General features: G+C 45.8%; 1 protein-coding gene across 1 annotated transcript in view; it reads right to left on the minus strand.

Annotated features, from left to right (window-relative positions):
* Window positions 1–27,577, minus strand: part of TTC39B (tetratricopeptide repeat domain 39B) — an 83,100-nt gene extending 55,523 nt beyond the window's left edge. Inside the window, exon 1 of the mRNA XM_066604282.1 lies at window positions 27,438–27,577. Coding sequence (XP_066460379.1) covers window positions 27,438–27,479 — 42 coding nt within the window. The 5' untranslated portion in view covers window positions 27,480–27,577. The remainder of the gene's footprint in view (window positions 1–27,437) is intronic.
* Window positions 27,578–27,988: the final 411 nt, after the last annotated feature.

A 27,988-nucleotide genomic window follows, 5' to 3' on the forward strand; every position in this document is an offset into this window, starting at 1 on the left:
AAATCTAATGAAGTGTGAAAAACGGTATAAAAAGCCATTAAAACTAAGGTTAATTGTAGAGTTTCAAGATGCTGCGCCGCACTCAGTCCGGGCCGCTGGACTTCTATGGAGGTACTGAGATTGTTTACTCAGCCGGTAACATCTCTGAACGCTCTGCTTGTCAATTCAGCTCAGAGCATCTGGATCATCAATGGCTGCCGGCAAAAAGGACAATGCACTTAAATAAGAGCGCTCACCGCATTACTGCAAACAAGTAACGGCCTTTTGGAGGAGCCGATTCCCGTTCAGACGAGTGAGTGACGCCGCCGCTAGCTCGTTCTTTCTAGTGTGTAGCCGGGCAGATACATCATTGACCCATTCAACAAGGATCGTTCATTTGTTCACATTCGCGAATCCGAGAGACTGAACGATCGCTGCTTAAACGGAACGAGAAGTGACGGAGCCAACAAGGATTTTTATGTCAGCATAAAATGAACGACCAGCGAGTGATTCTCGTTCGCCGTTGGCTCACGTTTAGACTAATGATGATCGCTCACTTTCGCTTGTTTTACAGCTAAATTACGCATCTGCGGCAACACCGCTACGTGACAGAGCGAGAAATTTAAATAAGAACAGTCCAAACTGCGCCTGGCAGAGTGCAAGAAAAAGGCCGTCATACGCAGTGCAAATAAACCCCTGCCCCATGCAGCGATATGCCTGCACACGGATCGCGCATGCAGCGGTGCAACACTGTTCTACACGCAGCGTTTTACGCATGCTCTCATGTGAGCCCGGCTTTTAAAGCGATTCTGTTGTCCCAGTCTTTTCAAATCCCCCTTTGAGAGCAGCACAGGGAAGTGACAGTCACAGTGATTGCAATGACATGCCTGCTGTGTGGATCTGTGCAGTAGTTTGGGAGACACTTTCATTTTATTAGCTGCAACCACATAGCAGGACTACAGGAAGTAGTCATAGATATTCATAAAGAGACAGCTGCCAATCATTGGCTGAAGGGGAAGGGGGTGGGGGTGGCTAGCTGCGGCTCATGAAGATGGAGGACTAGTTCTGTGTGGCCGCTACTAATATGAAAGTTTCTCCCAAACTACTGTACAGATATGTCCATACCTTATGCTGCTCTCAGAGAGGAGTGTGAAAAGATGGCGACGGTCTCGAACCAGTGTTTTGCAGCTATGGAACCGGTGGTGACCTGGCATACTGCCCCATGTGGCGGTGAAATTGTACTGTACGTATCTCATGCACATATCTGGGTCTTTTCTTTTTGTTTATTATCACAATGGCTTATAGCGCCCGCGTAATAAGCGGTAATCATACGCCCCTGTGAGCCCGGCCTTACAGCATAAAGAATTCTACATTAGGACAGATTATTAAAGAGGGTGAAGTCAGGGTATAAGCACAGACGCCGCCGAGCCCTGCCTAGACAAGCTACAGTAACTTCTCAGATTTATTTTAGCAGGGTCATAAAAGTTCCTTCCAGGCATGAACAGTAATAAGGCGTATAGTGAAATGGTTAGGTATTTAAACCGATGGGCCATATACTTTATCTGGACACTCTTACTGATTGGAAATCGCTGCTGTAATACTAGAAAAACAGGTTTCTACTTTTAGATCAGCGTTTGGCGATGGCAAAAAAATAAGTCTCGTAAAACAAGGCTAAATCTCCAAAACTGTGAAGAAAAGCTAGTCGGACATCAAAGTACATTTAGATTTCACTTTTGTATTTTAATCAGTGGCATGAACTGCAGGGGAAGCACGATTCTAGTTTGTCACACAGCCTGTACTTTCCCTTCCAAGTCCGCAAGCCTGACGTAAATCTGCAGAAATATCCACCATCCCTGCAAAAAGGCTATCAGGAGGGGAGACCGGGGCTGCAGTACATCCGCGTTACAGAAGGGGAGAAGGGAGCGCCTTTTCATAAAATTAAGACATTTGATTTTGTTAATTTTTACACCACAAAAGACACAACTTTACAAAAGAAAAGCTTTTTTTTCTTTTTAATAATCAGCTTTATTCCTCTTAAGTGTTTTCCCACAACTAGTCCTAGTACACACTCACACTCACGGTTCCAGTCTATTTCCGATGTTTGACTCCATCCTCCAAGCTGGAAAATTATAATACTGGAACCGTTGGATCTGGCACATGCCGGACCCGAAAGGATCACATTAACTATAATTGGGCCTATCCGAATTTTACCTGGACTCTGTTCAGTCTTGGATTTTATGCCAGAGGCTACAAACGGAACCTCCAACACATGTGAAATCTGGCCTTCCTCAACAGCTTCAGTTGCATATTATTTCCCTGGAACAGATTCACTAGTCGTAAGCCTCATGTCCATGGGTGGATCTGATTTGCGGAATCCGTGTGGGGCATCCACACAGATGATCTGCAAATCAAGCTGCTCATACAGGTACATGGGTCCACAAATGCATTAAAGCATGCAGATTTGTTTCGTGGACCTTTCGGTCCAGAAAACAACTTGCAGCATGCTCTATTTTGCTGTGGGGTCCGCATGGACGGCTTCCATTAAAGTCAATAGAAGCTGTCCAATCTGCAGCCTGCCTGGATCGGACAGCTTCCATTGCTTTCCAACATTTCCAAACGGTGCGAAAAAATCCAAAAGGTAGCCATCTGGTTGCCATTATTTTGTCAGGCTAGAGGCACAGCATTCCCTTCTAAAGGCCCATTTACACGCAACAATTATTGCTCAAAATTCACTCAAAAGCCATTGTTTGAGCGATAATTGCTGTGTGCAAATGCTCCAATCTTTCACTCTTTGGCTGAACGATTGTTTTTAGGAGAGCATAAAATCCATCCTTCAGCCAGAGAGAAGATAACACAGACCACATGCTGTGTTTGCTGTCCATGGTGCTGTATTTACCACAGGAGCCATGATTACATTGTATTCAGCTTGCAGCCCCGTAGTACTTTTAATCTGTTCAAAAAGTGGTAGTGCCATAGATTCCAACTATTAAGGAAGGGTTGAAAATAAGAGATAAGATCCCAGTTGTTGCTCTGGGCAACACTAAGGCAGTCTGTCCACAGGCGATGCGATATACCGCCACAGATTTCTGCCACGGGAGCAATATGTCATTGTGATTTCCCGTGCTGCACCTATCATTATGATGGTTAAGCATGAAAAATTGCGGCATGCCACGATTTTTATACACGAGAAAAAAAAAAAAAAAATCTATGCAATTTTCCGCTCGTGTACATCGGCTGCGTTTTCTATAATTACTAGAGATGAGCGAGCGTACTCGGATAAGCACTACTCGCTCGAGTAATTGGCTTTATCCGAGTATCGCTGTGCTCGGTCTAAAGATTCGGGTGCCGCTGCGGCTGACAGGTGAGTCGCAGCGGGGAGCAGGGGAGAGCGGGCGGGAGAGAAGGAGAGAAAGATCTCCCCTCCGTTCCTCCCCGCTCTCCCCTGCAGCTCCCTGCTCCGTGCCGGCACCCGAATCTTCAGGGACGAGCACAGCGATACTCGGATAAAGCCAATTACTCGAGCGAGTAGTGCTTATCCGAGTACGCTCGCTCATCTCTAATAATTACCCTACGGAAAGCGTTCATTGTGTTATTCATGTGGACTATTCACGTGGACTATTCCCACGGGTAACGCAGTGAAATATCGCCTGTGGACAGGAGGCCTAACAGTTCTTGTAAGAAAACCTGTTAAGCATGGATGATCTGTTTCTGTTTAAGCTAGCCATGACTGTGCATTTTCTCACCTTGATAGACCGGTTTGGTTATATCCTCAAGTAGTACCTTTCCTATAAAGGAACCAGAAAAACTACAAGACAGGTGTTTTTGCAGAAGATAATCTGCAGTAGCCAAAGAAATTGCTCTTTATAATGGAGTATTTTTTCTCTGTCAGTACTGCAATGGCCCAGATTGATAAATGCACTGAACTCAATGGCAGCTGTGCCTGCAATACCAAGCTAGGCCACTGTACTAAAAGCAGAGCTGTCTGATTCCTACTCCGTTCACAATGACAGTGAGTCCGGCAAGCAGCTGATCGGTGGGGATACCGAGCGTCAAACCCCTGTCTATCAACTATTGTGGACCTATAGGTCATCAATAGTAGAAGTCCCAGACAATACCTTAAAATTCTAAAATGTCACAGGTTAGAACATGGAAAAGTAGCCCTGTCCTGGCCCTCCCATTGCAAACAGTGGCGAGGGGTGGAGAGGGGGCGGGAGCTCTGTGCACTAGCTCCTGGCCCGCCTCCTTCCCCTGCAGAGAGGGACAGCGTATATCGACCGGGTGTGAAAACCCAACTGATATACACCTGTCTGAATAAGCCCTTAACCCTTTCTAATCCACTGTCTGACATCTAAAGACATTCTGATTGAAGGTTGTACAGCTTCCGATGCTGGAAGATGTCCGGCAGGGTATTCTTACTGTATATTACTGACCGCTCTGTTGTCGAGGGCCTCTCTAGCATGTTCAATACTGCAGTACTTACTCTAGTCAGCAGGTGGCGCCATTGTATAATGGCAGAAAGAAAAAATCCCCTAGGAAACCCTGAATCCAAAATTGGATTGCAAAGGGTTAAACCCACCCATGGATTACCTCAGATTTGTTTTAATCTCACCAAGTGTTGCTTCTAGGCCACAAGCTTAAAGCATTTAGAGGGGTTGAGTCATTTTGTTTACAGTCAAATCCAGCCCATAAATCTAACTATTTAAAGAAAAAAAATAATCTATACCCAGATATTCCAGGACTAATGTTAGAATAGCACCACCTGCTGTTTCTATTCTGTGACCACCTCAGTAATTGCTCCATCTGCTCAGTCTTGTTTCCCTCTCTTTCTCTGGGTATGTGGATGGATCCCTGCCGGGCTCAGCACGACCGTACAGCAATATGCTGCCAAAAAAAAAATAGCATTTTATCAGCTAAGGGAGCTGAGTCAAGTCACATTTTTGCTAATATATATATATATTTTTTTTTTTAACTACCTTCTCATGTTTCCTAGCAGCATAAGTAAACACTGCCACACATACGCATTGTAAATTGTGCTTCATTCTGAATGCAGCCATAGAAAACAATATGGCTGTACACGTGTAATATGCGGTAAAATAGAACATGCTTGACTTTAACGTATGTAACATACGCAATAAATAGACGCAAATGTAAGTGGAACAACGAAAAAAATACCAAGTACGTGTGACCACCTCAGAGCATTTGCGGGGGGTAGACCGGACAAGCACAGGCTCTGCAATACAAACAGCAGGTTGCATTATTCTAACATTAGACCTGGAATATCTGAGGATAGAAACTTTGTTTAACCCCTTAACGACCAGCCCATTGCCTTTTTACGTCCTCCCGAAGTGGGCATTATTCTCTGAGGACGTAAAAACATGTGTCCTGCAGAGAATAAGGCCCCTCGGGCTGTGGACGTGACAGCTCCACGCTGTCGGTGCCCGCAGGGCAGCTGAAATTACTCACCCAGGTCCGCGCACACTGCTCCCCGCTCTCCTAGTCCTCCGGTCCCCGAAGCCGTCGTCCTGCGCATGCGCGCCAGGCGGCATTACGTAAGCCGCATGCGCAGAAGGACCGGCGGCGCGGGAAATCTAAAATCTCCTGGCTCCCGGCTCCTGTAGGTAGCCGGGAGGCAGGAGATGTCAGCGGAGACCGCGATTGGCGATCGCGGAAAAGTGAATAAAAGTATTTTAAAAAAAAAAGAAAAAAGTTTCACCTCCCCTCATGGATCGGATCCATGAGGGGAGGTGAAAATACTCACCCCGCTTCCTCCATGTCCTCCGGCCGGTCTCAGGACCTCCCGCTGGCTTCTGCGCATGCGCCAATGTTCAAAATCTCCCTTCACCCAGCTGTCACAGATAGCCGAGTGCAGGGAGATATGATTGGGGACCGCTGTATGCGGTTTCCAGTCATATGAGCACCGCTATCCATCGGATAACGGTGATCATATAAAGTTTAAAAAAAAAAAAAAAAGTTAAGTTAAAAAAAGTTAGTTTCATCTCCCCTTACGGATCGTATCCGTAAGGGGGGATGAAATTACGTACCCAAGGTCCCGGATTTGTTCCCTGGTGGGATGTTGATCCGTGGACCTTACCCCAGCTTCTGCGCATGCGCCCGTCAGCATGATGGCGAATGCATGCGCAAAAGTGAAATCTTGCCCAAAAAAAAATATAAAATCTCCCTGCTCCTGGCTACCAAGAGCCTGGAGATGTCACGGGGAGCCGCGGTATGCGGTTACAGGTCACGTGATCGCCGTTATCCAATGCATAATGGCGATCACGTAAAAGTTCTTTAAAAAGTGGCAGTTTCATCTCCCCTCACCGATGCGATCGGTGGGGGGAGATGAAACATCTTCTCGGAGGCTTTCGCATTTGAATCCAGATGCGATTATCCTCCATGGACCCTTCCGGCTGCTGCGCATGCGCCCGCCGGCAAAATGCCGGACACATTCACAGGAGCTGGGAAGCCCAGGAAATTTTAAATCTACTTGCTCCCAGCGACCAACGGTCGCTGAGTGCTTAGAGCAGTGACCGGTGGCCTCGCTGAGCGGTCCCCGGTCACGTGATAAAGTAGCGATCTAACATTAGGCCGATCACACATGACCGGAGAGAAAATATGAGTTCTGCATGCGCTTGATCAGCGGTAATCCACGGATCAATTGCACGCATTGGATTACACAATTCCCCCCCAATTAGTGGGTCGGAATTACGTAATCCACTCGCAGAAACAGAACACGGCAGCATGCTATATTTTACCGCGGATATCCGCGACCTAGAGCCCATTGTGCTCTATGACCGCGGATATACTCGCAGCCCATGTGCAAACACATTGTGTACGGGCTGCGGGTACCCGAGTCATCTCTAAGCGACGGCATGGGAAATGCAAACAAAAAACGGTGTACTGCGCATGACAGTCTGTGTGAGTAGGCAGTTATGCGCAGTACATTACGCGGCCGTACGCAGGGTCACAGCCGGGCTCACAGCTGGGATCCGCTGCGGGCCTCCACAAGCGGATTCCACATACGGCTGCGTGAGCCCGGCGTTCTTCAGACCGCTACCTGTAATACGTAATTTACAAGAAGCCCTGGGAACGCTCGCCTTCATGCAGTTCCAGGAGCAGCTTGTTAAGCGCCTTCTGTGCGAGACCACTGCAGCAAGATTACAAAGCCTCACAGAGCGCCACTTTTTACATCCCATCCCCGCCACTGAGGTCCAGAAATGACTCCCAAAAAGCATGAGAGGAGGGGGAATACCTGGTTTTCTTGCCCCATGTGCCCAACCCAACCAGCCTCCGTAATTACCCCTCTCTTCGGACATAAAACGCAGTTTATATTATTACCTTTATCTAATATTTAGGGAATGCCAAAAAATGGGGATGGGGGGGGGGGGATTATTTTTGGGAAATCAATTTTTTTTTCCGTATAAGTGGGCAATGGGGCCTGGAATTTAGTCAGTTCTGCCCTGAAATCCAGCAGGCATTCCCTCCATTATGGGCCTAGCCATGTGTCCTGTAAGTAGATTAGGGCCACAATGGGTATGTTTCTGAACACGGGACAAACGGGGGTATCCATTTTGGGGTGAAGGTCTTCATTCCTATGTACACTGTACGAATAAAGCAGTTTTTAAATTGACACAATTGCCCAAAAAATAAAAATCATAATTTTTTCCTTCTGCTTGGCTTAGATTCATTCAAAAACGTCAAAAAAGTCATCATACCCCTAGATAAATTCGTTAAGGGGTCTACTTTTCAAAATGGGGTCACTTGTGGGTGTTCATCGTTTTGGTCACTCAATGGCTCTACAAGTGGGCAATGGGGAATAAATCTCCTTCAAGCAAAATTTCTGTTCCGAAAGCCACCGGTTGCTCCTTTCATTTTGGGCCCCATTGTGCATCCCGACATAATACTAGGGCCACAATGGGTATGTTTCTGAGCACGGCACAAACAGGGGTATCCATTCTGGTGTGCAAATCCTCATTTTCATGTGTACTATAGCAAAAAGTCTTGTCTTTAAAATGACATATTTGCAAAAATATGAAATTTTAGTTTTTTCCTTCCAAATTGCATTGACTCCTAAAAAAAAAACTAAAAAAAAACTGGGGTTAAAATACTCATGACACCCCTCAGTCAATACGTTAAGGGGTGTAGTTTTTAAAATAGGGTCACTTGTGGGGGTATCTATCATTTTGACTCCTATGAGCCTTTCCAATCTTGGCTTGGTGTAGGAAAACAGTGTTCCTCAAAATGCTGAAAAGTAATGTTAAATTTGTACGTCTCCTAAATGGTTAAAAAAAAAAAGTTTTTCCAATGTGCGCCCAAAATAAAGTAAACGGATGGAAATATTTATCTTAGCAAAAATTTCTATATTATGTTTGCACATATTTCAGATATTGCAGTTGGAAATGTGAAAAAAAAATGACGATTTTTTCAAAATTTTCCCAATTTTGGCGCTTTTAATAAACAAACACATTCTATCGGTCTTTTTTTCCGCCTAAATGAAGTACAACATGTGGCGAGAAAACAATGTCAGAATCACTTGGATATGCAAAACCTTTCTGGTGTTTTTCCATGCTAAAGTGACACATGTCAGATTTGCAAAATTTGGCCTGGTCATTAAGGCGCAAACAGGCTTGGTCACTAAGGGGTTAATAAGTGCAAATACAAAAATATGTGCTTGGGTTTAACCATCAACAATATTTTTTCGGCTAGACAACACCTTCAACTTTTCAACAAGTGGATTTAGTGGCCGTTGGGCAGACCGAGTAGCAAGGGAGTCCTGTATAAGCCTCTCCCCCATGTCAGCATTGTAGATGTCTGGAAACTATGCCTATTAAAAGCAGAAACAGGCAGCGGTAACGACATGCGTTCAAAAAACTACCCACCTGCAGTCGCCAATGGCTGCATCATCCTTCCGGCACCTTCGCCAAGATCACACCTCCGTTGGCTGCAACGGATGGGTGGGGTTTTAAATGTATGTAGTTACCAAGTATGAAAACCCAGTTTAATACACACCCAACTTCATTCCTGTAACAAGTCATCCATTCTGTCCCAGCCGGTTTACGATGACATCACATGTGCTGCAGCCAATGCCAGAGCTCAACGCTCCATCGGAACTGGAGACTGTAAACAGAGCAGCGCTGCAGGACACAGCGGGGAGAGCAGAGTGTTAGCCCATTTGTTACATTAGTGCATGTGGAATGGGTTTTTACATTGAAGCAAACATAGTGGATGGCCATGGACAGGAGCAGGATATACAATGTGTAGGTTCATGTGCTGCTTGTGTCTGGTGTACATGTACGTCAGTTTTTTCATATTAGTAGGCACCCACATTTCTTTTTGATGTGCATATTTTTGGCGCCTTCACCGACGGCAGGTCCATTGTAGCTACTTAAGGGCATCAATGTTGACCGCAACTATAGATTAAATTTCCTGATCTTCATCTAGTCCCATTACTCAGATATTACATCATACATAGGCAAAAAAAAAAAAAGGGGTGTTTCAGAAGAAAACCAAAACTGGAGAGGACCTAAAAACGTAATCCGGTTTAGCAATAGATGAAATATAATATCCAAAAGTTGAGGATATACCTGCATGTTATTTGGAGAACATTTTGTTTTGATGAACAAGGTGGAGGAAATAATCCATCGAAACCCATACAAACAAAAAGATACACACTACTTTAAATGGTCGGAACGTTCCAAGGTCATAGTTGTACATTTCATTATAGCACATGGTTAATCAATAAGGGCAATTCAGTCAGCGGTCGTGAAGCACAGCACTTTCTGCATGGGGGGGGGGGGGGGGGATAAGAGTTAGTCCTTCCAATGTAGGAGGATTGCCATGTTTAGTAGAGCCAAGTTAGGTAGAATACATAGAATGCTAGTTACTGATAGAAGGTGAGGTTTATTCCAGAGCAAGACAATAATTATGCTAGTTACTAATACGCTAGTTAAAATAATCATTGGTCTATCGCTGCCCTGTCAGCCAGGCTGGAAGATCGCTAGTTCCCCATAGCAATGTGAGGAGCTTTTGAAACAAAAATATCACATCTGCGGAGAAATCCCCCCCCCCCCCCCCCCCACCCATGTGAAATTAGCCTTACTGAGAGGGGTGCTGTGAGGAGGAGAGGACCACACCAGACCCTATTCTCAAGACCACCCATAGATTGTGGTACAGCACCCTAATAACTAACCACAGCATCCATATATAAAGGGCCACACAGCATCCACAGAGTCATTCTTTTTCCATGTCGCCATATTCGGACAACTAACTTCAGTTTTCCATAGTGGGATTCATTGCAGCCTTCCGCCAGGGCATCGAATACAGCGAAAGCTCCTCCAGACGTATAACTCCCATAAAAGTCTCCTAACTGATGCCGAAAGAGCCTAATGCTATATGTACACGTTAATCGCCATACAACTTCTACGGTTCTGATCAAATTACTGGCTGGCGCCGCTTTCCATCATAAACGCCAGAAAGAAGGCAGCATGCAGCGCTATTACTTTCTGGTAAAATTACACCATGCTGGAAACCCGACGGAACGCAATCCACCGACTCTACTGGGGACGCCGGTATCTGCCATCTGACTGACCCATCACACCATTGTTTTGTGTTTGTTTTGTAACAGAACAGAAAGTCTGAAGTAAGTAGAAGTATGAACAAACCCAAAAAACCAAAGTTGGCGGTTTCATAGGTTTGTTATACTTCAACAATTTTTTTTTTTTTTTATAAAAACACAAATTATTTTCTGTTCATGAACAAAAAAAAAACAAAACCACAGAACTGCCATAAATAATGTTGTGCAATAAAACTCTGAGCCATGTATACAATACAAAGGGTTAATAGCCCAAGTCTGACTTTCTATTTGAGGATACAATCCCATCTCCCTTCAAGGCAGCATCATCTCCATCAGTAGAAGCCGAGGCTTCTGGTTTTCCCCGCGAGCTTGAACTATGACAGCATCATTACAGCCTGCTGGGAAATCACTGACAAAAAGCTTCATTAGCATTTATTTCGGAAATGTTATCCTAAAGCGGAGGCTTGGAGTGGGCTGGAAGAAGCTATAACCTTTATGTTCTAACATGTATAATACTAAACGCCAGAACCATAGGGGATTAAAAAAAAAAAAAAAAAAAAAAGTTGCAGGTCCATTCTAGTTTGGATATTTATTTTAACCCCTTAAGGACCAGGCTGTTTAGGGATTTTACTGCCCTATTTTTTTCCTTCAGCTACCAAAATTATTTTTGCTGTGTTACCCAAAACACACTCCCCCCCCCCCCCCCCCCCCCCAAAAAAAAATAAATAAATAAAATTCAGCAATTTTTTTTTAACCAGTTTACCTTACCATCTATGTCCCACCGTGATGTCAGAAAACCTTGATTGCAGCAGCAGAGGCTTTAATCCCATACTGTACTCCAGCCATCAGCTGGGACTAAAGCTCAGGACCAAGCTGTATACTTAGCGTGCTTAGTCCTTAAGGGGTTAATACAAAAGGGTGGGGGAGTTTATTAAGACTGCCATTTGAAATGCTGGTCTCAATATGATCCATGCTGGTGCACCTAATGTATGAAGAGTGGTGTATCTGTAGTGGGGCTTATATTCTTGTCGCGGAGAGTCCCCTGCTACTGCTGTCATAGCAGTGGCAGAGGATCGCGATCCTCGCCCATTGATTTCAACGGGGCTGGTGCTGCCGCCGCCGGGCCCATTGGAAACAATGGATGAAATCACAAAAAGAATGGAAATGCCGCGATTTTGTTTTAAGGCTGCATTGCAAATGTGCATGGAGCCATTGGCTTCATAATTTTGCGATTTGCCACAGCCTCGCAACGCTGGGAAATCACGCGATTCCCTCGCCAGTGTGAAGGCACCCTCAGGCAGAGAGTTCCATAGTCTCACTACTCTTAGGCCTCATGTCCACTTGAAAAATACAATCCGCGCAGAATCTGCCGATTTGCTTTAGGCCGGCTGCACACGGCCGTGACGGGCTCCGCCGCGGAATATTACGCGGCGAAGCCAGTCACAGTGCCCTCCAGAGGCCCCATACTTACCAGCGGATCCGGTGTCCTGGGTCCCGCATGACGCTTCGCCGTGACGCGCCGTAGCGTCATGTGACACGCTGGCCACGTCACAAGACACGACCACAGTGTCACATGACGCGGCGGCGGTGAGGCGATTTCACGCTATCTTCTGCTGTGCTACAGCGGAAGATAGCGTGAGCGGACGTCTTCCATTGACAGCAATGGAAGCCGTCCGCACGTACACCCGCGGCAAATAGAGCATGCCACGGGTGAGGACTGGTGATTTTACGGTGCGGAATTCCGCAATGGAATTCCGCACCGTGAGCATTGAGCTATTAGGTTCAATAGAACCTAATAGCTGCGGGCAACGCGGCGGATTTTCGCCACGTATTACGCGGCGGAAATCTATCCGTGGGAAGGAGGCCTTAAATGGTATTTTTTTTGCATGCAGATATCCGCACACATTGCTATCAATGTGATAGCAATGTTGCCGATCCGCAGTAGAATGGAGCATGCCGCGTTTTTTCTCCCGCGCGTGAAAACCGCAATTCTTTTAAAATGCCATCCGCGGGTGCAAAAATCAATTTAATAAGGACCGCGGATGGCCAATGATTCCCTATGGGCAAAATCCGCTGCGTAGCTGATGCCCTCTTGTTACCGTCGCAGTCCTGGGTATAAACAGATCATGGGAGAGATCCTTGTATTGTACCCTGATGTATTTATAGTTATTTGATCGCCTCTTAACCATCTTTTTCCCAGGGTGAATAATCCCAATTTTGATAGCCTCTCTGGGTATTCCAGTCCTCTCATTCAGTTTATTAGTTTAGTTGCCCTTCTTTGAACCCCCTCAAGCACCGCTACATCTTTCCTGAGCACCGATGCCCAGAACTGTGCGCAGTATTCTATGTGGGGCCTGACAGGTGCCTTATATAGTGGAAGAATAATGTTCCTACCTCCCGCCCCTATACCTCTTTTAATGCAACCCAAGACTTTATTAGCTTTTGCAGCAGCTGACTGGCATGCGTGACTTCTATAGCTTCAGAATGCAGTGGCGATAAATTACCACCCAGATGGATGGAAAGATCAGAAATGTGCAGGTGGAAATAGCAGGCGATGCAGGTCAGAGATCACTCAGCAGGGCTGACGGAGCACCTATGGCCCAGTTTCACATCGACCCTATAGACACAAGAGCTCGCAGGCAGTTGCAATCGTTCCAGCATCTGGTCATTCTGAAAGACGTACAGGTTTACTCAGTCATTTTATGGCTTCTATTTATACCTTGGCTCAGACTTATGTATATAACATGGTAACTCATCGGTGGTAGTGACCTTTACTTCACTTTTGTGTGTTTGCTCATGCATAAAAATAGCCCTAGGACGAATCAAGTACGTTTTTCCTGCTGACAAAGGCTACCAGGGTTCATGCATTCATTTTCCCACTGAAGACACTTTCTACTATGCTTTGAATTATCTGAAGAGGAAATAGAATATGTTATTGGATATTAGGAATCACTGCGTGGAGAGATGACACTGGACCAGAGAAGTGCCTGAAGATCATGGATCTCTAGCTTCAGCGTGGCGTTTTTTTAGCTCCTGCACCTTTACCCAAAGACAAATAGGGGTAAATAGGATTGAGGCATTGCATTTAGTAGTTTGGGGTATGTTCACATGCAGCGGAAAGGCTGTGGATGTGCAGAATCCAGTTCTGTAACTTATCCTCCCCTGGATGTGTATTCTGCCCTTTTCTTCCGGCCTCCGGATTACATGACCAGCACTCTGACAACACTGTGTCCTGCAGTTAACGGGGAAGATTTATCTCAACTGCCATAAAGAAAAAACACTTTCTTGTCCATAGCAACTAATCACAGAGCAGCTTTAACTTTGAAGAGCAGAATACATAAAAGCTTTTATGACCGACATAAATCTGCCCCAATAACTGCAGGACACAGAGTGTTGTCAGAGTGCTGGACATTTAACTTGGAGGTTGGAGGAAAAGTTACGAATATACAGCCTGGAGGGAACGAGCTACTGAACTGCATTCTTCACAACAGAGATCAGTGATACTCAGAGGAGTTTCCACAAAATAAAGAGAAAAAAAATTTTTTAAAAAGAAGATTCGGAGTGCCTCTTTAACAACTGATGCAGTTTAAATGTTCTCATCAAGGTGATATTAACCCTTTGAGAAAAAAAAAAAAAACAACAAACATTTACTGAACTTGGGCTGCTTTCAGCTCCGTGATGGGAGCTCAGTTTTTTCGCTACCTTCATCCACAAAGCCCTCCACAGCGCAGCGCCCCCCTATATCACCTCCCTCATCTCAATACATCAACCAGCCCAGGCTCTCCGCTCTGCTAACGAAACCAGACTGAGTACCCCTTTAATTCGAACTTCTCATTCCCGCCTCCAAGACTTCTCTAGAGCAGCACCGGTCCTCTGGAACGCACTACCAAAGGCTACCCGAGCAATCCAGGACTCGCAGAACTTCAGGCGTGCTCTAAAAATGCACCTCTTCAGGGAGGCATACCGAATTCCCTAAACAAACCCCTCTGTACTCTGCCTGATAACATGCTCCCTGACCTACTGACTGCAATCCCTGCTAGCCATCATAAACCGCTCCTGCAGTCATACTGTTGCTGCCGTCACATAGCTAAATGCCTGACCATTGTCTGTGTATAGCATCCCTCACTCTCCACCCCGCCATACCGTGCACACCGCCAGCCCCTTTACCTTCTGTATCACCCCATTACTTGTAGTATGTAAGCTCGTTGGAGCAGGACCCTCACCCCTATTGTTTCCATCAACTGATTACTATGTAACCGTGGTTCTGTAATGTTTGTATTTTTGTCTTTCTGTATCCCCCCTGTCTATGTATGCGCTGCGGGATATGTTGGCGCTATACAAATAAAGATTATTATTATTCTGCTCCATGACACCTACTGTTTGCCTTCAGCATGAACAGACTGCTGAGGTGTGCAAATAGAAGTGGATTTTAAAAAATGCTAAAAAATTAAAATTGAGTCACAAGTGCATTGCCACATTTACGGAACTTCGTAAGACTATAGCGGCCTGATAGGTGATGAAAAGGATGCAGGCATGTACAAGATTTCAGGTCCCTGCACCATGCATGCATTGAACAAGAAAGATACAAATGACAATGGCACTAATACTCATTAAAAAAAAAATCTGCTGCGAACCTGCAGAAAAAAATAATATCTGAGGGTACAGCCATGCATTTATGTCACAGAATTTAAATAATTGTGAATATACCCTTCCGCCGCCTCCTGGGCTCTGGGCGCTGACAGCATAAGACATTGTTAACACATCCCAAAAAGGTTTGGCCATTACAAATTTGTGAGAACATGCAGATTGCTAACAAGCAGAGAGGAGCCCTTGTATCTGACAACAGAAGACTGGAGGAAGAGAAAGAACATGTGTAGTATGGGAGGGGGAGATCATGCTGCAAATTACACTTTGTAAATCCATATGCAATTATTATAATGATGGGAAAACAAGTCAGATGCAGAGGGAGAACCTGCAGACCCGGTATGGCAGATGTTCCCTATTAGTCCTCCATTCAGCAGCTGACAGAAGCGCTTTCATTACTCAACATGACAACCTCTATAAATATATTTGTATAGTAAACTTGAATCTGTCATATTTGCATAATTTACTGTTAAAAAATAAATAATTTTTTAAAAACTTGGGCCACACAGCAATTTTGCCCACAATACAGGCCACACATCGAACGATCGCAGTGTAGCCCGGTGACGCTGCCAAAGACTGGAAGTTAGTGTGATTGCCTTGCAGATGGCAAGTTGCAGCGACCAGGATCTAACGATTGCCGTAAATTCAGAGAGCTTGATTTTCTTGTCGGTCATTTAACATACAAGCTACGACATGACTGCGTGTAATATATATTATATTTATTTATTTAATTTATTTTTTTATTTTTTTTTCCCCCCCCCAGCATATCAGCCTGGGACTTGCCCCACACAGGTCTCCCGCTGATAAGCTGTCCGCTGGTTCTCTACTTGGGCAGAGACCTGCTGTATTTTTGAGTATAGACAGCGCCATTCTCACTGCAATCCACCTAGCAGTTCTTCATTTCAACAGGAACTTTGTCTGCAATACCAAACTGAACCATTGCAGCAGGAACGGAGCTTGAGGTGGCTCAGCCAACAGCTAATTGGTGGGGGTCCCAAGTGACAGGCCTCTGCCGATCTGCTGATGGCCTATCCTCAGGCTAGGTTACGAATAGCTCATGACTACTCAATGACCCTTTTAAAAACAGTACTTGCCAACTCTCCCAACATGTTTTTTAGTGAATAATTGTGTTTTCCATTAATAATTCTGAAGAAGTTTTTCTTAGAACTGTGCTGTTCTTCCGTTATTCCTCATTCTGAGTGAATTAACAGATGGAGGTTTCCAGTTAGGAATCTATTCCTACACAGTCCTACCATGTCTACTTACTGCAGAGACCCTATACTCGCCTCTCTGGACCCGCTGCGAGCATCTCGCCCGGCGAGCCAAAGCACATGCGCAGTGCATGACGCATCGGCGCTGGGTGGTGACGTGGATTCTCACGATACTTCCACAGTGCTCACAGCGGAACTATCACGGGACAGACGACAATAAAAGCCATCCGCACGATTTTTCACACAATAGAACATGCTGCGACTCTCCCCCGCGAGCAGAAAAATCGCAGTACATTTCTGCTCGTGGGCATAGGGGAATCATTTACCACAGCATGTCTATGGACAGACATTGCTGCGGAATTTGCAGCGGTGTCTGACTGCGAATTCCGCAGCAATAATCCGTCCATGGGCACTACCCCTAAGAAAATGTGCTAAGAATACAGCCCCTGCTCATACACCCCATCAGCATATGAACATCACAGCAGGGTCCTCCGCTCAGGACCCCCCCCCCCCCCCCTTTAGGACCCACAATGAAAAAGCACTCTAAGGTCAGCTGCCATTCTGGCGGGCCTTGTGCCGTCCTCAGATTACAGAAAACCCATGTAAATGGCCATCATGTAAAAATAGGTTTCCTCTGAACCGGTAAAAGCCCGGCTGGTCATGGCTTGCCCTGACACAATCAGCTGTTCACCCTGGGCTCTGCATCTTTAAAGGGGTTGTGTATCTTAACAACCCCTTTAAATTCATACATTTCTAGGAGGACCAAAAGAGGAACAGAACAATGCAGAGTTCCATTCACAGCATATTGAAGGAGTATGAAGCACCCTATAGTTCCAGAACATGCAGGAAAACATTAGAAGAACTGCTCCTGCGGCAAAACTGCAATTTGGGCTTGCGGATTTCGGTGCGGAAAAATCCGCAAGCGGTTTTTTCCGCAGCGCTTTTCTGCTTTTTGTTGCGTATTTGGTGCGGTTTTGGCTGCGTCCATAGAGATCTATGGACAAAAAAGCGCTGCGGAAAAGACCAAAGAATGAACATGCTGCATCTTTTAAAACCGCGACGCTGTTGCATTTCCGCACTGCGGCTGTGCGGAAAAAATCCGTCCTGTGAGAACAGCTTTTTGGCAAATCTCATTTGTGCTGCATTGCACTGCAAACGCAGCGGTTTTGCCGCAGTGCGGATATGCAACGGCAATCCGCGGCAAAACCGCGGCAAATCTGCCCTGTGTGAACCCAGCCTAAGGCTAGGGTCACACAGGGCGGATTTGTTGCGGTTTTGCTGCAGTTTTTCCATTGCGGTTTTGACGCAGAAGAACTGCTTCTGCGGCAAAACTGCTTCAAAGGTTAATTTTTGACTTCAATACGGAATCATTCTCGCAGTCTCTTGATTCTCTCCCCCCCATATAATGTTGGAGGGAAGCATCCTGCAATTAGCTGCTTACTTCCCAAAGCACGAGCTTTACATATTCCCGCGGCACATAAAACACATGAGATGTCAAAATATTCAGGAATTTAAGGGACTTACATTAATCAAATAAACTAAAGCCTGGTCTCGCCCTTTTAAACCATGCATGTACCGGGGTTAACTGCACCTTATCTATGATTATAGTCATGTGCTTTATAAGCTGCTGATTAATATTAGAACTTTAAGCCGCTCTAAGAAGAGACCTCACAACAAGCTACAATAGACTGAAGCTGCTTTCTACAGCCAGCAAGTCCAAAGTTTCTTAAAGCTGTGGGTCGCACTCACATGTTACATGTTTACATTTGGTAGTTACAAGCAAAAATAGTTACAAAGAATAGCAAAACAAACCAACTCAGGGAACCACAAACAGAGCTGATAAAAAGAACTACTCAATAGATGATGGAATCTGATGTAAAATATCCACCATGCGCTCTCAATGTGTCCTTACACATCAGACTGGAAGTTAGACCGTTTCAACCAAACAAATGGCTGTTTAGGTAAACTTGTACAACACGTTTCGGCTGTCCAGTAGCCGGTCAGAGTCTGGAAAGAGGTTCTGTCACACATAAAATTATTGTACGATAGTTGGTTGAAAGATCTTTCATCCATGAACTAAATTTTTTGTGAATTAACGCTTCGAGACAACACTTTAGTCCATCTCCTGGTCTCATTTTAGATGTATGGCCAGATTATAAACAGTCTTACGCCGGGCTCCATGAGCGGATTTGAACTGGATTTCACACAGAGAATCCATGGTAAAACATGGCATTCAAAAGGAATGTACTTTCAATTTTTTGCTTCACGCTTGCGCATCCGAATTGCATATTTCGCAGCATGCTCTATTTTGCCACGGAATCCGCGCGAATGGCCTCAACTGAATATAGGAGTCCGACCCGCAGTCGATATGCAATGGGCTGCAGGTACGTGTGTCACTGCTAAGCGACGGCGTGGGAAAAGAAAAAAAAAAAAAAGAAGAGAAAAAAAATAAATTCTACAGCACATGACCACCTGCGAGACTCAACGGTCATCCGCAATACAGTTTAATGAGGAACACAGGATCACCGACCTGGCTCACAGCCAGAATCAGACTCTTGTGCGAGCCCGGCCTTAATTCTATACTTACTGCCACACTTAGCTCTCTGAAAACAAAGAAAAAAACATACCCAAGGAAAGAGTCAGGCTACCATTACACCTAGACCTTCTGTCTCACTACGGGGTGGGGAAATCACTGCCCATAGGGATGAAATGAGCAGCCTGAAGCGCTCTTCAAAACTGCTACAGTTAAGTGGGTCACTAGCGATCTCTTAATGGTTACATACTGCGATTATTTATGAGCAACTTTAAAAGTTTTCTAGTAACCCTTTACCCCATAGAGTAACACTTTTAAGGTTTTGGTTACTCTATGGAAGGAGAAAAAAAAAAATGTTTTCTCTGTAAAAGCCTAAAAAAGGAAATTACCAGCCCTTCTGACTTCTAATATAAACAAGCTAAGCTGCCAGATGAAACCACAGTGGAAGGCCACACTCTTGTAAAGACTAGTGTGGTTACCGCTTAACCTCTTAAGGACACAGTCAGTTCGGAACTTACATTCCTCCCTTGCCACACCGCAATAGTAAACTGCAGGGGCTACATCCTGCCAAAGAGCCAGCACATCATTACAAGACAGGCTTAGGAGCTGTGCCTGCAACATCACTTGCGCGTTCCAGCAGGTTAATAAAACCGACACCTCACTGCAATGAGCAGGATATCAGTCATTTGAGGCATATATGCGGTGGTCAGTTCTGACCATGGCACCCAAGTACTTAACAAAGAGTTGGCTTTTGTCACTGTACTAGCCACCGAGCAATGGGAAGATAGGCTTGACATGGTAGCCAAAGGTAAAAGAATTGTCGGTATCTTGATGCTGGAAGTCCTGGTGGAGTCAAGATTGACAGGGGGTGATGCCCCCTGTCCCTGATTGGATGAAGAACAGCCTGGGCTGTAGGTCTGGAAGGCCACTAAAAGTACCAGAAATGTGCATACAGCAGACCCAGCAGCAGCAGGTGCAAGGGGCTTCCTTGCTAGGGACCCAGAATCCCCCCCGAGTAAGAAACGGCTGCTCGTGCCCCGACGCCGCTGCCACCCAAGAGGTGCCCCCGCCTGTCGCAGCCGATGTCATTTTCAGGCCCATGCAGGGAGACATTACAGGGCCGCCGACAGACACAGTGGGAGCCGCCGGCCGCACATTGCACGAACACAGGGCTGCCCCGGCCGAGAAGTGGCGACCGCACCACTCCCCCACCTTTCACATGTGCGCCTCAGCAGGGAGGCCACATGACCCCTGGGAGAGGCAGTGAGAGCCTGCGCAGTTCTGAAGCACACGCCGGCCCCCAAGCAGCCACCCCTTTACAAGAAGTGTCCAGGAGAACACCTGCGGTGACACTGCGCACAACCTACCCAACGTCCTCGGGGGACTGTCAAATGCCCCGCGCGTCCCAGAGCGACGGAAGGCTACCACTGCCGGACAGTCACACCGACCCAGGTAAAACAAAGACAGAGGTCGCCTGACTTACATGCTAAGCGCTTCAGCCAATCAGCCATTCCTGCAGGTTGCAGGACCTTTACCTATGGCGCCAATCGGGAACTAGGGGTGTGAGAGGGGCGTTTTCCCCGTCACACCCCTAGCTTCCGGTGGCATCAAGGTACACCAATACTAGAATGGTCTCCAGCCTTGCCATGTACATTTGCCTAAATGGTCCTATCAAAAGCAGGGGGTGTAAAAGACAGATTGTCAGTTTACAGTAACAGACAGAAGTATTGCACTGTATTATAAGAACAGAGGATTGCATTGGGAAAGGTTTTTAAAAAGTTTGTTTTATTTTCCAAAACAGTTTCTTTTCCCTGCATACAAATTATTTTTTTTAATTTCGAAAGACTGTACTTAATATGAAATGAACACATTTATCCCACACAGCAAATATTGCTCAACATTACATTTAATTTTATAAAAGGCAAATGCTGCTTTCTGTTAATTCAGAATCCCCAAACCAAAAAAAAACAAAACAAGCTATATGCACCCCAAAATACACCAATGAAAAGGAGTCTTCCTGGGGGTGCAAAAATAAATACATTTTAAAAAGCCCTCATGCAGCCCCATGGATGGAACTATAAAAACATAATATTCAGGGTCTTTGAATGAAGCGATGCAAAAACTGTTTTCCAAAATAAAACCAGTGATGTATTTTGGCATGTTAGCACGCTGGGAGTGGGGGGGGGGGGGGGGGGAGGCTGCAAGATCCTCAAACCCAGATTGGAGCACTTAAAGGGGTTGTCCCGCGCCGAAACGGGTTTTTTTTTTTTTTTTAATAGCCCCCCCGTTCGGCGCGAGACAAACCCGATGCAGGTGTTGAAAAAAACCCAAAACGGATAGTACTTACCCGAATCCCCGCGCTCCGGTGACTTCTTACTTACCTTGCGAAGATGGCCGCCGAGATCTTCACCCTCGGTGGACCGCAGGTCTTCTGTGCGGTCCATTGCCGATTCCAGCCTCCTGATTGGCTGGAATCGGCACACGTGACGGGGCGGAGCTACGAGGAGCGGCTCTCCAGCACGAGCAGCCCCATTCAACATGGAGAAGACCGGACTGCGCAAGCGCGTCTAATCGGGCGATTAGACGCTGAAAATTAGACGGCACCATGGAGACAGGGACACTAGCAACGGAACAGGTAAGTGAATAACTTCTGTATGGCTCATAATTAATGCACAATGTACATTACAAAGTGCATTAATATGGCCATACAGAAGTGTATACCCCAACTTTGTTTCGCGGGACAACCCCTTTAAAGGGTTAACAGCTGCAGTCAGCATTAGCGCTAATCGCAGCTATTGCCGAAAAGTGTCAGCTGTCAGAAACAGCCAGCATCCCCCCTGCATGTAGCAGGTTCGTCTCCTGATCCTGCTCCATACATACCGCACTGCTGGAGGGTTTGCATGTACAACCACAAAGTCAATGGGTTAAACAAAACATATACTTATGCATCCTAGACCCCACAGATCTAGGGCTGCATATCCCAACCAGGGCCATTTATAAGCTGCGATGAGTCTCTATACAAATAGTGAGAAAGCTACAGCCAATCACAGGTCAAAGTGGTGCACAGTGATTAGCTGCAGATGTTTGCAGCTATTCTGTACGCAGACTGGCCACAACTTGTAAATCCATCCAGCAGGAAGAATTGAAGATGCGGAGCAGTAGTTGTAGTGGTCTGGGATGGATGAGTACACCTCTTATTATCTCTCCAGTTCATCTGCTTGTTGAAAATATAAAAGATCACAGGCAAGAGCTTACCACTGAATTGTATAGGGACAGAGCCCGGCTACCTATTCATCCTTCCTAGTAAAGCTGCACTTACACGGCCGCGTGCTGTCGGACACTTTTGGATGTAAAGCTCATCAGAAAGCAGACAAGCACAGTCTATGTCCTGTCCAAACTTTATGTTGCTCCATTCACTGACATGTAATGATCTTTTTCACATGGATTGTTAGTTTGTGTAAAACAATGGCCAAATCAATACCCTCCTAGGCTTATTATGGGTTCAGGTGCTGTCCTTGGGATAGATGGACAATACACAGGCCGAAAATACACCCATCTGAATGGGCTTATATAGTTCGCAATGCCATATTTACTTGGAAAAATAAATAAATAAAAGACACAACATGTACAAATGGGGCTCATTCACACAGTTTTAGTACGGCAGTATACAACTTTCGGCAACCCAGAAGGAACCTGGGACATAAAAGGTTTGGTACACACAGAACCGTTGTGTGAACCGAGCCTCAACTGTAACACAAAAGAACAAGAATCCTGGATACAGAAGTCTAATACAGTAAGTTCAGTTTGATCAAGCATGGCCATGGGTCACGTTAACAATTGCGTTCCTTATAGCAGTATCCTTCTGACAATACCTGTGTGCCAATAGAAAATGAAGAACTGTAATTCAGAAATGGTTTATTGGTAACTTTGCATAACTAGGTGACTGGTAGTAAAATACTGACACTCCTTAGCATTTTCTTTTCACCTTCGCCCTCTCCAAGGCGTGCTTTCCAAAGATGATGTCATTCTTCGCACAGCTCACTTTTCAGTACAAGGCATACTCCCCAGTAACTGCCCTGAAAATTATACATTATCACCTTACAACAAGCACAAAGGATATTGTATATCATCCACGTGCAGATATGCAATGCAAATCAGCAACAGAACTCCATGCAAACATGTTCTAAGTTGTCCACTGGCTATATTTAAGAATGCTAATATTTCGATCTAATCTTAAGGAATGAATGGTCAGATTCAGACTGTAGCTATTTTACCTTCTCCATCATCTTATCCATGGGATAAGGACCCCCGGTTTGTTCTCAGAAGGAGGGAGTCAGCTGAGCCAAACAATCTAAATAACAAAACCACCATATGCAGTACATCCCCTATCTGAGCGGTGCCAGATGGACCCCACTGACTAACATCCATCTGGCCTCTGTCAGGATGACCAAAATTTTCCTAGATGAAATAGTGCAGCATGTTGTGCCGGATCCTCCAAATGGAGCCTCCAGCGCAGTTGTAAAAGGGGCAAAAATTATTAGGCAAAGCAGTTTTCATATGGCTCATTCACATTAGCGTCAGGGATTCCTTTTGGAACCTTCGTCACCAATTTCTGCGGAATAAAATTGGGCAAGATGGCGCTGTATGATGCATTACTTCATCCTGTAAAGTGCTGGGTAGCCAAAATGTAACCAGGCAGACTCCATTAGTCACTGGACTCCATTCAATTCAATCATAAGACAGATCTGTTTAGCAAGGGGTTGCAGTTTCTGCTCCCCAAACCTGAAGAGCTCGTTACCTAGCTGTTACTGACAGCATACATTGCCGATCCAGAGTAGAAAGATGCTCCAGAATTGTTATTTCATGGTGAATACAAGTATTTACTTATACAGACAAGGATATAGATTTTCATACAGTAAGTTCAGTTTGCTAAAACAACTGATAAACAATAAAGAGGATTTGACATTTGCACAGCGTCTCAGCTTCTTCAAACACCCGACGGGTGGTGTTCCAACTCTTGGCATCTCTGCCTATCTTCAGGAATAAAATCACAGCATGGGGATGAGATACGCTTAAATCTCATCCACTAGGCTTCTATTGAAAGTGTAGTGGATCTGCCTAATGGGAAGATACAGGAGAGTAACTACAAGCACATTGGCTGCTATGGGGCACACATCTCAGAGGTCTGGGCTGCCAGACCCTCCTGAAAATGTCACTATCAAGTAGTACAAGGATATTAAAAAAAAAAAACAAACAGACAATAGTATCCTCCTCTTCTTTCACTCCCCTGCAGCTTCGGTCCTTCTTCACTTCCAGGTAGCGTGATCACATGCTAGATAGCACGCGTCTGTTATGGTCAAACACACATCAGCATCTGAGGCTAGGGATTAGCTTCAGTGGTCACGTGCTGTGTAGAACATGATTGAAATTCCAGAAAGTTAGAAGGACTGTACTTGGGGCTCCTGTCCACGGGCGACTTTTCACTACGTTCCCCGCGGCAATAATCCGGCCGTGGGGAACGCAGTGAACGCTTTCCATAGCGTTGCTATGGACAGCACAGCCCCTGTCCACGAGCGGCCCACCAATTTACAGCATGCTACGAATTGCTGCGATTCTCCACAGTCAGCCTATCTGTCAGATAGGCTCACCGCGGAGATCCATCTGCTGGCTCCTGCTTCCGGAGCGTCGGGATGTGGCAACACCCGTGGACAGGCAGCCTTAGATTAAGTGGCAAGAGGAAAGATTTGTATAGAATTTTCTTATTTTATGACGTAAAAGGGGGCACTATTGCTGTGTGGAGGGAATAAAAAAAATGGTACTTACTGTGTGGTGCATGCAAGTATGGGGATGGGGAGTACTATGGATGGGGAGATTCTGTAGCAGTGTGGAAAATGTAGGGAGAATGACGCTTTCACACAGACAGAATTACTCCCCCAAAACACAATGCAACTTACGACCCTGCAGAAAATTCTGCACCAAAATTTGCATGGCTTAAGTGTGGACTTTGCCATTCTCTGGCTGAATAATTCCACCTGTGAGAGAGTCAAAACCGTCTGTATGTCAAATTCTGCAGAGGCATGTTTTGGCTGGGAGAAGTCGTCATAGTAATTTGGGTCGGATAGAGGAAAAAAAAAAAAAGAGAAAGTGAACGACTTTAGTCAGAATGGGCATCACCTGTGATCACTGGATATAGCAGTACTGTAATCACTTATATGCAGAGCTGTATCTGCCACAATTGAATCACTGTAAAGGTATATTGATGTGTAGTATTTTTCTTTTATAGTACAGCATGCTAATAATATTGGCGATATCATATTTCGGGGTCAAAAATGTGCTACTCTGTGCAAGTTTTTAGCTTCTAAGACTATAAACACCACAAGTTTCCATTCACTCACAGCAGAGATATTGAAGACGCTGAGGAATGAAGCTCATACATATATTATGAGGCAGCATGTATTTTCACTATGGGTTTGGCTGAGCGTCAGTATAAAGCGATCAGCGCTTCTCCAAACCACAATGGCGTGGCAGATCTCCCCCCTGTTGCTGTTTCTGTGTAATGCATTGCGTAAGACTCCTTCGGTTTTATTTATGGCCGTTACTGCGATGAACACTAAAACGGGAAAAGTTAAGCAATTCCATTAAAATCCAGGAGCGGCACACAGTCAGGTAGATATGGACAGGCATAGAGCACCCCGATATTGGCATACAACACAGCTGGCATCTCTGACTACATATGCTGCGGATTACTTTTCCTATGTGTCACATCACCCTGACAACCGCGCGCAGAAGACAAACTGTTCCCAAATGATTAGACATTATTATGTGTTGGATGAATTCTCTCCCATCATAAAGAGACGCTGCACCTCCGTCCCTGGTGGTTACTATACGGATCTGTAACAGCAGCTGCTGCCACCCAGGAGGAGGAGAGCGGCACACAATGTACATTCTGCTGGATGCCGTGCAGGAAGCACATCTGTTACTTACTAGCAGAGTATACAATGTAGCGGATCGGCTGTGTGTACGGTTGTGTAATATGTTACTTAGCCATCGCTTCTACAGCGTGTGGAGCTGATTGCTTGTACACAAACACATTTTCCATGCATGGGCTGTCATTTTGCGTGTGGGATCACATTAGATTGTAAGCTCTGATGGCCAGTGTCCACTCTCCTTCAGCCTCATTAATAGGCCATATTTACACAGCTGAGTGCAAGTCGCGCCCAAGATTCTCGCCCCGTCTGTGTGGGACACCGCAAGTCTTGAATGAAAACGGGACATTGCTCATGTAAGTGAACCCATTGAAAATAGGAGCGTGTTACAACACGAGGTCTGCGCGTCTCGCAATCGCATAGCGCTCGCACTTTATCCTCTGTTATGTAGAGACGTCCGGACTTAGGGCATTCTTTGCGCAGGATATTAAGCATGCATTTTTGCAAATGTGTAATACGTAGTGAACAGAAAACAATGATCTGAGTCACGTGTGAGTGCGGGAAAAACTAATTCGCATGTCTTATCGTGGTGCGTATTTTGCGCTGTAGAGGCCCATTAAAAGCAATGGGCATGCGTAAAGCGACATGAAACCTGCGCATTCGTATTTACACACAAGATCAATGCGATTCCGTACACATGTACACTACATACTTACGTAGGCACGGGGAATCAGCGAATTTTGGCCCAGGAGTACGTCGGGCATTTACGGGTCACCATATACATACGGCCGTGTGGATGCTCCTTGGGCTAGGCTCACACTTGCAGTTTTGGTTTCCATGTAGCAGTTCTGTTGTGGAACAGCCAAACGGAAAGAAAACTGATAAGAAGCCAAACAGATTGTGGTCAATGAAAAACAGAAGCAAAGATGGAAGTGTTACAATCCGCGTCGGTTCCTTTTTTGAACTGGAAACAGAAGAAGTGCAGCAACCCACGCTTTGGAATCAGTTTAAAAAAAAACAAAGAAAAAAAACGGAATGTTGCCTTTATATGAAGATTCCCATAAGGTTCACTATACATATCATCCCACCTCTCCCCCATATACTGGAGTGCGGATCCGTCACGGCGATCACCAATAGCTAGATAGATCTTCCCGAGGACACGATTACAACTACGGAGTCAGATTACTACATAACGGTACACGCTCTATATCAATCGCATCAGAAATGGCGGTGGCTGCGCCGATCTTTACAGGTGTCGTTGCGAATCTCCGATCCGGTCTGCTGCAATTTTAATAGGGTAAAAAAAAAAAAAACAATAATAGCGACGTGCGAGAATTATCCTGGCGAGAAGCGTACGACTATCTTGACGCCCCCTCCAGTTAGGGCATTGCCATGGCAACCCCATCTACAACACCTATCTGCCACCTGTTAGCTCATACATAGAGGTGCGATGGCTCGTGCTGCCGTAGAGCTTCCAATTAACCCGTCACATGCTGGAGGTTAGCAGGCTCCATGGGCGCTTGTACATATATGGAGGTGCATGCACAGCAGCGGGCGCAGAGTAGTGCTCCTACCTCCTCCGCTTCGTTCTCCGTCCCATTGCTCACATACGCCATGTTCCGTCTCCTTCCCAGTGACGGGCTGCAGCCCCGCACGCTCGCCGCTCGCCAGTAATAAGGAGTTCCCCGGGTTTCTCATAGCCTGAACGCAGCCAGGTTCTGCTTTTCCTTAGCTCCTCCCCTGCTGACCAGCCAATGAGCAGCGCGGGGAGCTCAAGCCCCGCCCCCTGGTGAATTATTTACAGGACGCCCGCGCTTTGTCGCTGGCGGCGTCTTGTCAGCGCGCTCCTCTGAGAGAAGCCTCCAGTCAGAGCTACCTGTAGCCATGGCAGCGGCGCCCTCACCTGCTCCGGGTCTTCTTGACCTACTAGTAGAGGGGCAGAGTGTACTGACGTTAGTGTGAGGTAAACCTCGTGAAGGGGACGGTTCACTTCCATGTACAGGCAAACATAGTCTTCCAGGAGTAGTTGTGTCAGAGGAAGATGGTTGGAGGCATTCTACGGTCTCAACAACAAAAAAACCACTCCGCCCCTAGAAGAAGTCAGTTTCCTACAAAACTCGTCTTG

This window comes from Eleutherodactylus coqui, chromosome 5 (genome assembly GCF_035609145.1).
Source record: "Eleutherodactylus coqui strain aEleCoq1 chromosome 5, aEleCoq1.hap1, whole genome shotgun sequence".
NCBI classification, from domain to species: domain Eukaryota; kingdom Metazoa; phylum Chordata; class Amphibia; order Anura; family Eleutherodactylidae; genus Eleutherodactylus; species Eleutherodactylus coqui.